This window comes from Syngnathoides biaculeatus, chromosome 9, assembly GCF_019802595.1.
Source record: "Syngnathoides biaculeatus isolate LvHL_M chromosome 9, ASM1980259v1, whole genome shotgun sequence".
In the NCBI taxonomy this organism is placed as follows: Eukaryota; Metazoa; Chordata; class Actinopteri; order Syngnathiformes; family Syngnathidae; genus Syngnathoides; species Syngnathoides biaculeatus.
The window spans coordinates 2,686,927-2,702,546 of record NC_084648.1 but is presented as its reverse complement, the minus strand read 5'-3'; the positions used below and the strand labels follow the sequence as shown (position 1 = coordinate 2,702,546).

Below are 15,620 nucleotides of genomic sequence, written 5' to 3'. Positions count from 1 at the left end.
GTGTACGCGAAGTACAAATATCTACTCAAATACAAAAACCTATGACGTCTTCTGTGACCATCCAGGACAGCAGGGTACTACAATCAACCTCTTGAATGGAACAGGGCCTCTTATTTTGTCATTCAATTTGATTGTGTGGAAAAAAAACAGCAATAATGAAATATTTACTGTATGATTTCTAGTCCATTAAAAGAAGGATGGAATTGAATTATATACATTGTCAATTTTGGTACTCTTCATTGTCAGTACTGACGGACACTTTCACAAGGTGTCTCTGTGAGTTTAAAATGGTTAAATACTGTAAAACATCTTGAAAAGGCTTTCTACCTAATTTTTGTAAGATTGACTCCAACCTATAGATTCCCTGAAGCAACCTAATGAACAGTACAATGATTCAATAAGCTTCAGGCTACTAGAGTTCACATTATACCGACAGTTATGGTTCACTCATCCTTCTGTGTTGTTAACAGTGAGCCACGTCCATATTGGAGCATTGTGGAAAAACACAAACCCACACATTTTAAAGTAAAATACAATGTACACACCTTCCCATGTAAACCTACATGTATGTTATTGGTTTTTATTTTATTATTATTTTTTTTTAATGTTCACAATAATGCCACTGAAGCAGGTGTGCAAAATTCAAGGCCTATGGGCCAGATGAGTTTCTTGCTTGAATGAATTTGTTTTTACATTTCGCCATAAAAAGCTTTTAAAAAAATGCAACTTTTGACTTTGTATGAATAATATAAACCTTTTCTCCCCACAATAACATTACATAAACTGAACCATCCATTTTCTATACTGCTTAATATCTTCATTAAGTACTTTTCACACCGCATTTGCTCAGAATGAAGTCAGTGGGGCAGTGCACAATGATGATGGCACGCCTCAGTGCAACCTTGCCCATATTTGGAAGGGCTGATGTAGCAGCCTACAAGTAGGGAGGCTTTCCCAACTGGTACACCAGTAGACCGCACCTTGACATTATGTATTTCTCAAAGAAAACTCTGGATTTACTTATTTTGAGGAGGAGGGGTGAGATGAGCAGCAGCAGGAACAACTACAAAAAAAAAATGGGTAATTTCATACTAATTCCATGACATGCTTTCAGTTTCTTTTCATATGATTCAGTTCCACAGAGTCTCCTGCTGAGACTTATCACCATCACTTTTCAACTCTCCAAAAGCGCTGGACACTGGGACACCACATTTTTTATGATGACTTCCTCCATTTATCCAATCCCATTTACAGTACAGGTTCATCAAAGTAGCATTCAGAAATCACTGAGCCAAATGATGTGATTAAATACTGGACTTTTTTTTTTTTTATTGAGGGCACATTGCTGTTGCAACTAATGCCCTCTTGCCATGTTGCGCTGTGACTCGTTATTAGGAATCCAATTCCTGTTCTAGGCAAGAAACGCCCATCTCCAATATGACAGTCTCCAGTTAGAACATGCCCTACTGCTCCAAGACAGGAAAAACTGCGCAAGTATAGAGACGTCAATATGAACCCCAGTAAACGTAACCCACCCTAATCCTAACCCATCCTAAGACACTTACAATCCAACCCTAGCTCTGAAACTGACCATAACAAACTTTTGTTTTTATATTGCACAAATTCCTCCCCCAAAATCACATCAACAATGAATGGTCTCATCGATAACACTGCTAAGTGTAGTGTGAAAAGGACTTTAGGATGATGGGTGTGCTGGACCTCATCTGACTTTGAGCAAGAGGTGAGGGAAACGTCAACCAGTCACCGTAAATCAAGCCATTTGACCATCCCTGATGGTGTTGCAGTACATTTGCCTGACTTCTGTTGAAGCAGGTGTGGATTCAGTGACCAAGTGTTTCTGGTCTGTAGGCGGCCTGTGATTTGACTCTCAACCAATCCAAGGTGCAGTTAGTCCTTTGCCCTAAGTTAGGTGAGATAGGCTCCAGCTCCTAACAATCCTCAAAATGATAAGCAGGAAAGGGAAATGATGGACGGAAGAATGTGTATGCATGATTTTCCATATTTTTTTTTCCAATAGAATTCAAAGTTAAAACATAAAAATTAAAATGCAGAGGCAAATGTGTGTAAACAACATGATTATACATGGATGTGGTTTTCACACTCATGACTACCCTCTCTGGGAAACATATGATGTGACTAGTACTGAAAATTAGTTCGACAGCACAGCACTAAAGCTGGACTGAAGTGAACAGAATAGGGTAGTGTTTAAAGAAACATTTTGCTTCATACACCATAAAGTAATGTGTGTGTATATCTTCATATATACATACACACACACAACAACATACCTTCGGTTGGGATGCAGAGGGCGCCAGGAACGGAGGGAAGCCTCTGGATACCCGGGGAAGCGTTACCTCCCGGGGTTCTCTGCTGGTTCTCTGCTTGGCTGCTGTGAGCCCCAAACGGAGCGCAACCACCCGCACCGTGCTGCTGCAGCTGCTGCTGCTGCTGGGGATGCTGCTGGTTAGTTCCTATTACTCCGCTGCCAGTAATTCCACTCCCACCATTATAATGCTGGTAATATCCAGACCGGGAACGCGATCGAGTCCTTGGGGGCTCCATTGCCATTTGGTGGCTGTGGAGGGGGTGGAGGAGAACAGAGGGGGAAGCAGCTGGGGACTGCGGCGGAGAGCTGTTGGATGCGGGCTGTAAGCTCCGAATGTCACTATGGCTGTAACTATAGTCCCTGACTCCTCTGCCCCCCTCTGCGTCCCCGTACTCCGTTCGCTCCAACGACTCGGTCGCCCCCGCCTCTTCGAATAGATCAGCCCCTTTAGGGACCGGGTCAGGGGTGGAGGGGAGCCAGGGGCACACTCTGGGCTCTTGAGTCGTCGGCTGGCCAGTGGCTGCGATTGGCATTTCCTTTAGGGGGATTTCCTCGGTTTCCTCTTTTCTGCCTTTTCGACCGGTTGCACTCACAGAGGAAGCTTGTCAGAGTTTAGACACTGTTTCAAAAAATGGGGGGCGGGGGGAAATACAGTTTACATCACCGCGCTGTTAAAAAAAAAATCGAATACTTACCAACAGTGGTAGGATTGTGTGAGCAACCGACAACTTTTTTCACGATGGTAACAATAGTTAAGCAAAGTCAACAGCAAGTTACTGTCCACTAAAATGACACCCAATAGCCCCGCCGACGTTAAAATACACATACTAAGCAACTTTAGGCAGATGATATTGAGACACATTGCCGTGCCTCGCTAGCTCCTACAAGGCTGTGATCTTGGGGCATGCTAACGTTAAGTGCGCGGAATGTACTGCGTGCAAAACATATTCAATACTACAATAAACGCAGTCGCCCCCCCACACACACACACATTGTAGTTGTTCCCCGGACTGACTTCATGACAACTTTGACCACTTTAGACACAAATTAAACTTGTTAAACGTGGCTGCGTAGTGCCTTTCGCTAGCTTGAAAAGATATCGCAACCCCTCCTCCTCCAGCGACCAACAGGGAGGAGAAAACCCAGTTGCTTACCACCCACGCCTAGAATACCTTAAAACTGCGTCGTTGTGAGCAAAAATGAGACATAAGGATAAAAACTTTTGAGTTTAGCGAAACACTCACAACCGCCGGTCATGTTTCTTCGCTAAACAGAGGGAAAGCCATAAAGAGCACACTGACAGAAAGAAGAATAAAAAGTGACCAACCTTAAATTACAAAGAAAGAATTTTGCTTCAACAAACACTATTTCCAGTCCGCCCTTTACACGTATTTTCCTCTCATTTTTCCCATTTTTTTTCCCGACAACTAACCTGCAACGTGATCTCGCGGACTTGTACTCCTGACTCCAATCTGTCGATATTACAGCGCGCGCGTGTGTGCGTGTGTGTGTGTGCCTGAGCTCTCAGTGTTCGCTCGGTGTCAGCGTGAAATGTGACAGACCGTCAGCGCTCGTCGGATTGTACCAGACCAGAGCAATAGAATCCTGATTCATTCAGCACCTACGCCACGTTTCCTGTTCACTACTCCCACATTTGTAAATGAACACAGAAAGGATTTCAGTGTGCAGAATAATGATTGATGTACTATCTCGCGTTTCAAATAACGCAGGTATGAGACAAAACGAACGGGCTGTTTGGTATAGGTTCGATTAAGCGTGTCTGTTAAATCAGAAGCTGGATGGCAAAGAGGCAGGCTAAAAGGGGCTTTAAATTATTTATTTACAAATACCAAGGCTACCCATTGCAGCTGGCTCGTCCAGTGCTGAAAGTTCGGCGGAGATATTCGCTGTGTTCTCAAAAGTTTGATGTCATTTGTCTTTGCTAGATAATCAGGCAAAGATGCCTACTTTTACCCACGTTTCGCACGAATGCTGTGGTTTTACATACCACAGCATGGAATCTGAGCGTAAGAAACCCTCTTTATTTCAGTCAAATATTTGATATCCGTGTCACAATTATTGCGTGAGCTTCTAGCTCTAAGTACTGTTTCGAAGTAATATAGTTAGTAGTTTATAATATAAGATATGTGTGCCTTCGTGTATGTAATTTTATGTAAGTACACTGAACCCCGGACCAGCCCATTATAATTCTCAACATCATTGACTTGGTTTTGCTCCGTAATTTCACACTCATCAGCGCCACTCCTAATACACACATCCAAAGACATTCTCTCCTCATTACCCTGTCTTTTCAGACATTGATGATATGCAAATAACCCCCTCCCTACCCTTCTTCATCCTCTATCCTCCCTCCTATTTCTGTGCCTCAAGCAACAACACACATGCAGTCATGCACACATATCACACACGAGCTAATGCGCTGTGGCAGTGGCCACAGACAAGCGGGGAGGATCAATTTCTTACCCAGTGTGCTACCGATATTCATAAGATAAGGCCATGGAGAGGAGAACGAGGGTGAAGCTGCGGAGATGGGAATAAGGAAAATGGCGAGTGGGTGTAACGCAGGCAAGGAAGCCGGAGGAAAGGATGTCCAGAAAGAAAAGGGCTGAGTGGGAGGAAAGTGGAGCTGATGTGCGTTTACACGGCTGAGAAAGTGAAGAATGTCGGGGGAAATCTCGCGGGTGCGTGGAAGTGTGGATGCAGGATGAGTAAGTGGGTTAGGGTAGCAGGAAAGGGGGATGGGGTGTAGAGAGGCCTCTGGGGGATGGGGTAGGGAATAGATGGGGTGGTAAGAGAAATGTGTGTGCGTGCGTATTGGGGCGGGGGGGGGTCATTTTGCTGACGTGCTTTCTTATTGGCTTGTTCAAAAGCTTGGGGAGGGGCGGCCACAAAGCATACTCTCCCCAGCTGAGAAACAAAGAGTGGTGGTGGGATGGGGGTGTTTTAATGTTGATATTCTGGTCTAATTAAATTCCGGAATGAATGGTGCTTATCAGATACAAGTCCTATGTAGACAAAGGGACAGGCTTTTGTTTGAGTGGAAGAATTCTGCACACGCAGGAGTTCTTGATATGTTATTCAAATTTAAGAGCCAGAGAGGCGCAAATTGCAAACACTGTTTCAAAATTTTCTATTATTGTGCTAAAAATAAGGCAGAATTTTACATTTAATTTTATATATGATGAACAAATGTGACATTAAATGTCCCTTGAGGATGACAACAAGCTTCAATACAAATGGTGTACAAAAAATGCATTTAGAAAGATCCGAGAGCTTTATTTGAGGGATTTACAAGTTTAAGGTTAAGTCCATCTTTTGCGTGAAGTTGGTTGGGATAGGCTCCACCACTCCTTTAACCCCTGTAAGGATAAGCAAATTGGAAAATGGATGGCTAGAGTCTTAATGGTCCTTGTTTCATTAAGTTAAATCTATGTATTTTTTGCTCAATTACATGAAAATGATTCTTCATCATTTCCAATAATATCAATTTATTTTGAAGCAATTGGTAAATAAGTAAATGTCCCTTTTTAATTACCATAATCAATGCAAGGGTGCCGCCCCCGAGCCCCCCTCCCATTGACGAATGGTATACCCCACAGTTGGCAATTGAATTTACAGACACTGGTCAGCTATAATTAACCATCACCCCTCCCCGTAGACGATAGACCAGTGGGACTCCATGTAGGGGAGTCGCACGATGATTTGCCATCAGGACCCCTTCAGCAATTGACCAGGGGGGCACCATCCAGGTGCGTCACACAGGCCAATCAAGCTCGCACCAGTACTGAAACCCAGCATTGATGAGGGAGTGTATGATTCAATAAATTGTCAGTTTTAACTCATATTTTAGATATCGTAGCTGTAGGCTGGAGTCCCCAAATTTGCAAAATCACAAATTTTCAACACCGTTTATCCTCGGGCTCACTGCGCACAGGAGCCTATCCCAGGTGACTTTGGGTGAAAGGTAGATGACACCCTGAACTGGTCACCCAAGGTGCTCACACCAAAGACAGGTGAGTGTACATACTACAAGAACTCAGAACTGTGTGGCCAATATATATACGGCTTAAATATGATGAATTTAGGTTATCATTTGATGTAAGAAATCAAAATTACAAAAATACATACTTTATATACATACGGCGTAAATAAAAGAAAAAAAACCACGACTTTCAGAAATTTAGTTCCATTTTAGTTAACATTTTGATTAATTGTGGACCGGAGCTCATGAGTGTGCATGTTCTCCCCGTGCCTGCGTGGGTTTTCTCCAGGCACTCTGGTTTCCTCCCACATCCCAAAAACATGCCACATTAATTGGACACTCTAAATTGCCCACAAGTGTGATTGTGAGTGCGACTGTTGTTTGTCTCGATGTGCCCTGCAATTGGCTGGCAATCAGTTCAGGATATACCCCGCCTCCTGCCCGATGACAGCTGGGATTGGTTCCAGCACTCCCGCTACCCTCTTGAGGAAAAAAAAAATAGCACAAATTAATTAATTAATTCGTTAGTTAATGTATTAATTTTTATATAATGTGCATGCTACAAACATAATTATTAATTTTTATTAGGTGTCCTATTTAAAGTAAATATTTGCAATTTATAAAAGACGTGGTGAGAGGGATGATGACATCCATTCATTTGCTCCATGGATTATAAGTAATACGATGCCTTAATACTTTTTACATTTTTTGTGTTTACTCTAACTGACATGAGCAAATGAAAAATGTTATGTTGCTAGCACTGTACTATAAACAATTCAAGTATCTTATAATGTATTTGAATTCCATAGAGAACAGTTGAAGTATCCTGTTTTGATTTTGGTACAATTGACCCAGTCACTCACAAATAAAAATGAGGTCTCAGTTCCATGATAATAACACTACATAGAAGAATCTAGGGTTTTATCGGATTTGCCAGATTAAAAAGGGAAAAACAAGGATTTATTTTTCTAACTTTTCCATCCGCTGACAGCCAAAGTAGAGGATTATCGTCTTGAGATTGTCACAGTGGGGGATACAGTATAAGGAAAAACACCTCAATTTTTTGTGGATGCCATACTAAAATGAGATTGACTGGTTGAGCAGCATCATATACAGTACTTGGCTCAGACCAGAGGAGGGTTGTAAGCCCCAAAACCTGCTGTTGAGCGGCTGAGTAGAGAGAGAAAGGAGGTTTTTCAAGGGTTCAGTATGTATGACTTTGTGGAGGCCCTGTAGCTCAGTGGTTAGAGCACAGGTTTGGTAAACCAGGGGTTCAATGATGTACATACATTGAAAGCGCATTTGTGAGGGCACAAGGAATCCTTCAAGTCGTTTGCACACCCCCATCAACACCACCACAAATGCCAAATGCCTTAAGTTTCAAGTCACCAGAGAAGTTCAGAAGAGCCAGTTTGTCCCTTTCCCTCCAAAACCTGCCTAATGGGTTAACACCACTCATTCAATATTACTCCAAATCCTGCTCACACAAAAATATTCCCAGGTCTCTCTATCCAGTGTGTCATTGTATCTCATATGACTTGGTTGAAGTGAACCTTGCATTTTTGTGTACCAGAACAGGAATGTGTTTGTCAAGAGTTCTGGCAATTTTTTCAAGCCAGCCTTACCATAATATCCACTGGGAAATGTGGTTTTAACGCCCCCTCGCAGACCTCCTTTTGTTTTGTTTCATTTGCTCCTTTCATAATTGGTGCATTGCTTCCATGTCTCTTTGTCTTCCTCTCTGTTTGTTATGAATTTGTCACTCTTTACTTCCATTAATGTTCTCCTGTTTCAACACGCAGGAATCCTCAATTATTCACACATTTCGGTGAAATAAAACCAGTTCTCTTTTACTACATGGTGACTCTCCACCCCTGTATTAAAATCCTGACAATTTCATTTACATCATGTACATCAAAACACGGGCCACATATTATGAAAATTGACTGAGAAACATTATAGAGAATCCTGTGAGGTTTTATTAGATACGAGACACTGGAGAGGGCTCTTGGAAAATATGCAAATGATGACATGTCATATTTCATGACCTTCTGAAAATCACCAGCTACTGAAATCATGACCAGATTGTGATGTCTCAGAGCAGGGACAATAAGTATATATATAGGTAGATAAATAGATAGAGTTATAAAATACTTGAAATGCATACTGCATATGCATTCTTGTCCAGGTGAATGAATGTGCATTCTGCATATAACCCATAAGCAATAAATACACGGGCCCACACAAAGTCGTTTTTCCATGAGGCAAATTTTACCTCAGTAAAGTTAATCGGAGCCCATCCTTTTCTCACTCATTCTCCCATCACAAATGTCCCTCCTGAGGTCCACTTCTAACGTCTATCTTGAGGGAATAACCGCCTCCACACCGAATCAAGAATCTGCTGTTCTCTGTGTGACTGTTTTTCTCTCTCCCAACTTGGTCTCATGCTGCTTCTTCTCTTGCTTTTTGGCTGCGATTTCTTAATGTGACGTCACTGAGAATGTTCTGTGCATGAGTGTGGTTGTGAGTGCTCACTGGGTGCATGCACATAAGAACTGAGTGAGTGTTGAGTGAGCGAGAACAAGAGAGCTCGAGAGAAAGAAAGGCATAAGTATCCGATTTTCCTTCTCAGTTGAGTGGGTTTCCTCCTAGTTCGAGAGAAAATGTGAGCAGGAAAAAAGACTGCTATTATTTATTATTGTTGTTCCAACATACAGATGGATTTCAATAAGTTAGAATAGTTTCAAAGATTTTGTTTGCTTAGGGAGTTCATTTTAAAAAGTAACATTAAAAGAGATGCACTACATACACACAGAGTGAAATCCACCCATTTTCTCCGCCACTTATCCTCATAAGGCATAAGGACCCTGGGAGTGTTGGAGCCAATCCCAGCTGTGATTGGGCAGGAGGCGGGGTACACCCTGAATTGATTGCCAGCCAATCGCAGGGCACATAGTGACGAACAACTGTCGCGCTCGCAATCACACCAAGGGGCAATTTAGAGTGTCCAATTAATGTATATTTTTGGCATGTGGGAGGAAACAAGAGTGCCTGGAGAGAAGCCACACAGGTACGGGGAGAACATGCAAACTCCATATGTGGGTGTGTGTGTGTGTGTGGGGGGGGGGGGTGTTTGAACCCCTGTCCTCAGAACTGTGAGGCCAAAGCTGCACAGAGTGAAATATTGCATGTTTTTTTTAAAAGTATGTATATATGTCATTTTGATTTCTTACATCAAATGATAACCCCAAATTCACCATCTCTAGAAACTACACTATGATGTAACAAACAATAAAGGAACAATAAAAATGATATTTAAAATAGAAATTGGGCAAGAATTTTCTCTTTGAAAAAGTATTTTCTATAGTTTTAATGAATCTATGCGTCCTAAAATAAATTGACTTTTGTACCTTTCTGGCCTTTTAATTGAGATTTACTTGTGCGTTCTTCACAGTTGTCTTTATCCATGGAGAATTACGTAAGATTTATCTTGGTATACTGTATGACAAGTTTCAACCTTTATGCATCAGTGCACTGGTATTTGAACACCTGAGGAAAACCAATGTTAATATTTGGTAAAATCACCCTTGTTTGCAATTACAGTGGTCAAACGTTTCCTGTAGTTGTTCACCAGGTTTGCCACACACAGCAAGAGGGATTTTGGCCCACTCGTCCGCACAGATCTTCTGCAGATCAGACAGGTTTCTGGGCTGTCGCTGAGAAACACAGAGTTTCAGCTCCCTCCAAAGATTTTCTTTTCGGTTTAGGTCTGGAGACTGGCTAGACCACGGCAGAACCTTGATATGCTTTTTACGGAGCCACTTCTTGATTTTTCTTGCTGTGTGCTTCAGGTCATTGTCATGTTGAAACACCCAACCAGGACACATCTTCAATGCTCTGACTGAGGGAAAGAGGTTGATCCCCAAAACCTCACAATACATGGCTGCGGTCATCCTGTCCTTCATACAGTGCAGTTGTCCTGTCCCATGTGCAGAAAACACCCCCAAAGTATGATGCTACCACCCCATGCTTCACTGTAGGGATGGTCTTCTTGGAATGGAACTCATCATTCGTCTTCCTCCAAACACAGTTAGTGGAATTATGACCAAAAAGTTCAATTTTGGTCTCATCTGACCACAAAACTGTCTCCCATGACTCCTCTGTATGATCCAAATGGTCATTGGCAAACTTAATACGAGCCTTGACATGTGCTGGTTTAAGCAGAGGAACCTTCCTTGCCATGCATGATTTCAAACCATGGCATCTTAGTGTATTACTAACAGTGACCTTGGAAACGGTGGCCCCAGCTCTTTTCATGTCATTGACCAAGTCCTGTTGTGTAGTCTTGGGCTGATTCCTCACCTTTCTAAGGATCATTGAGACCCCACGAGGTGATATCTTGCATGGGGCTCCACTCCGATTGAGATTGACCGTCATGTTTAGCCTCTTCCTTTTCCTAGTGATTGCTCCAACAATGGACTTTTTTCACCAAGCTGCTTGGCAATTTCTCCATAGCCCTTTCCAGCTGTGTGGAGTTGTACAATTTTGTCTCTAATGTCTTTGGACAGCTCTTTGGTCTTGGCCATGTTACAAGTTTGAGTCTTACTCATTGTGTGTGGTGGACAGGTGTCTTTATGTAGCTAACGACCTCATACAGTTGCATCTGATTCAGGATAATACATGGAATGGAGGTGGACTTTTAAATGTGGACTAACAGGTCTTTGAGGGTCAGAATTGTATCTGATAGACAGGTGTTCAAATATTTATTTGCAGCTGTGTAACACAAATAAATGGTTACAAAAAATCATACATTGTGATCTCTGGATTTTCTTTTTAGATTATCTCTCTCACAGTGGACATGCACCCACGATGAAAATTTCAGATCCCTCCATGATTTCTAAGTGGGAGACCTTGCAATATAGCAGGGTGTTCAAATACTTATTGTCTTCATTGTACATAATTCAACTGTTGGATTTCTGATTTAATTTAAGAGGTTCCACTAAAATGTGGCATATATCATTAAGGGATTATAGCCTTTTTATGTTGGGCACTTAAATTTTTAGGGGCTTAAAAGTATAGACATTGGACCTCAGGCCCTTTTTTTTGTGAAGGCCATAAATCCAATCTGGTGGGCGTTGCAATTGCACGCCAAGGGCGAGTTAGTCCGGTGTTGCTAATTTCATAGACCAGAGCAGCCAAGCGGATCCAAGAGTGGGCGGGCTGCACCACTGTGGGTGTGTTTACACACCCCAATCAAAGCTGTTTCTCTCATTACCATCAAATGTGATGCAATAACAGTATCGACAGAGACATCTCTGCCCACCGGCCCCATCTCAAAGGAGACCACCTCGCTGTGCTGGCGAGACCCAGCTTGATGCAGACCACCAGACCGGTCTGCCAAAGTGGCAAAAATATGCAGCAAGATATACGCTTGCAAGAAAATCATAATCCGTTGGCATTTGTGTCCCACAGCAGACGCGCCACGTATGAAAATAGAGCCCTTAGTCCCTTTTGGAAACTAACCACCCCTCCATTTTCCAACACTCATGCTGTTCAGGGTTGCTGGTGAGCTAGAGCCCATCTTTTCTGACTTGTGAGAGAGGTGGGGTAGACTGTGGACTGGTCATCAAACAGTTACAGGTCAAGACACTACCTTTTTCACAATTTGAAGACAACACAGAAAGTTAGAAGATGCATAAACGAGCTGAAACTGAAAGAGACAAAAAAATTCACATCATTATCCAAATACGTCTGCCCTGTAAAGGTATATGAAAACTACATGAAGAATGTTGACTGACTGCTCTTTCTTTTCTTTACTTGAAATAAATCTCACAGTTCTCTTTTCCCGTGATGTTTCACTAACCACATCCTGGTTGTGGTTTCCGCTGGTATACTGGCAACTGCTGTTTTCGCAAGTGAACACACCTATGTTGCCCTTTAGTAGAGAGTATTCTTTCTTTCTCATTACACCAGCCATATACACTAGACGATCAATAATTCCAAACAGTCATGGTAAGTTACTGTCCAATCTGTGGAAAGCCTGTCTATTTTGGTGAGTATATGACTTCTTATGTTTATATACCAGACGTGTCTTTCTGAGATTTCCTCTCTGACCAGCTCTCTTTCTTTTTGTGAAACAAAACATACGTACATTTTATACAGTAGTGTTTGTTTTCAAGACTGCATATTTTGATCTGTCAGCCGATGAAAAAATATTATCATGGGTGTTTGTACATGCAAAGGTTAAACTAAAAATTAATAATACAAATCAGCTACATTCTACATGTGTTCTGCTTCAGCTCATTGATCTTTCGGGCCCACACCATGAAGAACAAAGCAATTATTTTCGTTCTTTTCATAAAACAGCTCAAATTCATGCCTTCAAAGAAAGCTTTGGTATACATCATTATTGTGATCCAGACCATGCTATCCTAGATCAAGTTGTCTGAAACGAGAGCTCACCGAGACCAAAACAAGACCAAGATTGAGAAAAGTTCAGAACGAGACTAGATCTAGACCAAAAGCTAAAGTCACGAAAAATCCAAGACCATAAAAACCTATTTTATAAACCATGATCCTGACCAAACCATGACCTCTTTGCAGAAATATTCATCTCAGAAAGACCAGATTAGATTCACTGGTATGATGGTCATTATTTATGATGTGTTTATGTGTGTTGTTTTCTTCTGAGATGCCGAAATGCGGAAAATTTGTCCTTGCCGTTTCAGTTGACTGAAAACTGCAGAATTTGTGGCTTGAAGAAGGCAAATTTATTCACTGTTGGGTTTGTGGACATGTCTTGCTCTGTGCTCTCCTCAGTTTCATACTTACCTTTCACCTCTGCTGAGGGTGCTACGGGACGTGGTGTCCCTCATTCACAACCCCGTGAAGGTTGCAGTCATTATGGTGGAGGTTGGTAGGGAGTCAGTAAAACATGTATTGGAAGTATTTGTTGTATTAAATGTTTCGCCTGAGTTGAAGAATAACAGATCAGTGCTGGTCTTGACCGGTATAGACAAAATCCCAAATTCAGCTAGCCTGAGACCGTGCCAAGAACAAGACTTTGGAAGTCGAGTCCGAGACAAGACAAAGACCTTCAAAATGTGGCCTTAAGACCAAGATCAGTCACGGGTGCTACAAAAGTCATATACTGTAGATTTGAAATGCAATGAAAATATTTGCTCAGTGTAATTTATGCCTTACACACCCCTGTGTTCCTTGCCATTTTACTTTCTTCTCTTATAAGCATCACTTTCTCATATCCATAATGGCAACAGAATGTTGGTTTGGGTAAACAAGTCTGCATAATGCAGTCACAGTTTTTTCTTTATTTTCTCAGTTTTATTGCTGGAACTTACATTATACTAAATGATCAGGAATTATTTCTACATAGTTTTGACTATTTTTCATGCAGCTATTAAATAAAAGTTTTCAAATACAATCACCCTACTCCACATATTAACAATAACAGAAGTATAATCACATTGTTTATTGCGAAACAAAATAAAAATGCATGAAACGCAATGAAAAAGAAACCCTCTATATCTTGATTGCATGAAATGCAGTATTATGGTCTTAATACATTGAACAACACATCCTCCTTGGGATAACCTTCATCATTCATTGTTGGCTTAGGTGAGAAGAAGAGGTCTTTAGGAAGAGATTATCATCCACTCTGTCTGAAATGTCAAAAATGTAAAAGACAGCTCACAGCTGGAAAACACGCTGAGGTAACTAAATTAGGAATGTGTGACCTCTCAAAAAGAGCAAAAGGGAGGACAATGAAGTAAATAACTCTTGATGATTGTGTTTCAGTATGATGAGAAGCCGTATTGTTCCTACTGCTACATGAAGATGTTTGGTCCAAGAGGTACTTCGTAACAACTCCCACTCAAACATAAACAATCGGTTGGGCATCCAATTATTGTATTGAATGTGATCTTCCCCAATTTGGCTCTGTTTGAACAGGTACCAGGTGAGGAGCAGAAATAGTCTGGACTCGACTGGACAGAGGGAAGTGATTTCCCAAGATTGACTGACAAGGAGAGGAAATAAAATAAGAATGATGTACGGAACTATATCAATATATTGAAGTTTAAAGCTGAAAAAGATCTGTTATTTATTCAGACACTATTAAAAAATGTGTTTTTTTTTTAGATATTCAAAACGCCAAAACTGTGTTTAAAGCTCCATCAAAAATAAATCCAGAGAGTTACATTTTTCTCAACTACAGAACAACTACTTCTAAACACAGTGCTACCCTTGGAAATGAGGTGAACAGTGCTAATGGATTACCCCTTTCATCTGGCAACCATAGATATGGATAAGGATGGATGAGACTGGTTATTGCTGGCACACCTTATACTAAAAGTTTCTGAAGGGCACTATAACTTAATATGATGAGCTTCTCTGCAGTATTATGTTCCGAACAACTGATACTTACCTGGTCTGCCCTTATAACAAATACAAAAACAACATACAGTATCTAAGTGAGTAATGAGAAATCCGTAATGGATAAAGCAAGAGCTGGAGTCGAATGAATGATGCTTTTGTGTCTAGAATGCCTTTGAACGTGACTGTCTCCCTCTCATCCCCCAAGATCCCTCTCTCATCATCCCTTTTGCTCAATCCCAAACACTCCTTCCCTCCTCTTCTCCCTCCTCTCCTTGAATCTCCTTCACCCCCTAACCCCCTACCTTGATAGATCACATGACTGCTGTGAAACCAGCTGGTTGACTGCTCATTTGCATGTGTTTCAAATATACTGCCATATTACAGAAAGGGGTGGTGATGAAGGGACAGAGAATTATATACTTGGAGAGGAGCAAAGGGTTAGTGGGGAACTGAGGTGAGTGTAGGATCACGATTGAGGCCTCAGCTCAGATTTCAAAGCCCAGGTCGAGATCCCGTGAATGTAAAATGATATCATCCGGGGCAAGGAGAAAATAAAATAGAGCAATGTAAAGTGGAAAGCATGGCTGACTTGTGAAAGAACTACTTGTACGCCTGTATTTATGGTTTCATATTCAAGGACACAAGACTCAAGTGTGTGGAAAGCATTTGAAAACGTTGCTGGTTTTGCCAAGGCACCACTTGGCCTCGTCTTCATGTACCGTACATATGTATTAATACTGACATCTAGTGGTGATATGGAGTTACCAAACTAAAAATTCTGGTGACTGCATTGAAATTCAACTCACACCTGGACACTGCTGAAGGCCGCAAGGTAAATGAAGGTCAATGGTAATGACGAATTGGTGTTATTATTTG

General features: G+C 41.6%; 2 protein-coding genes across 6 annotated transcripts in view; one reads left to right on the top strand and one right to left on the bottom strand.

Moving 5' to 3' along the window:
• Positions 1–3,914, bottom strand: part of rnf38 (ring finger protein 38) — a 38,723-nt gene extending 34,809 nt beyond the window's left edge. For 2 of the 4 annotated variants that reach the window (XM_061830051.1, XM_061830054.1), the window contains exons 1-2: positions 3,780–3,914; positions 2,310–2,966 (exon numbers count right to left, since the gene is read on the bottom strand). In XM_061830051.1, the coding sequence (XP_061686035.1) occupies positions 2,310–2,880 (571 nt within the window). In that variant the 5' untranslated portion in view covers positions 2,881–2,966; positions 3,780–3,914. Of the gene's footprint in view, positions 1–2,309; positions 2,967–3,042; positions 3,635–3,674 lie in introns of those variants that run through there. The other 2 variants (XM_061830052.1, XM_061830053.1) reach the window with 2 other exon arrangements.
• Positions 3,915–4,208: 294 nt separating this feature from the next.
• On the top strand, positions 4,209–15,315 carry zgc:195282 (uncharacterized protein LOC100192223 homolog). Of its 2 annotated transcripts, none has more exons than XM_061829985.1 (4): positions 4,209–4,374; positions 13,986–14,080; positions 14,166–14,220; positions 14,319–15,315. In XM_061829985.1, the coding sequence occupies exons 1-4, from the start codon at positions 4,308–4,310 to the stop codon at positions 14,327–14,329; spliced, it is 228 nt and encodes a 75-aa protein (XP_061685969.1). In that variant the 5' UTR covers positions 4,209–4,307; the 3' UTR covers positions 14,330–15,315. The 2 variants fall into 2 exon arrangements, with proteins under 2 accessions (XP_061685969.1, XP_061685971.1); XM_061829987.1 differs by lacking the exon at positions 4,209–4,374 and adding an exon at positions 12,141–12,402.
• The last annotated feature ends 305 nt before the right edge of the window (positions 15,316–15,620 follow it).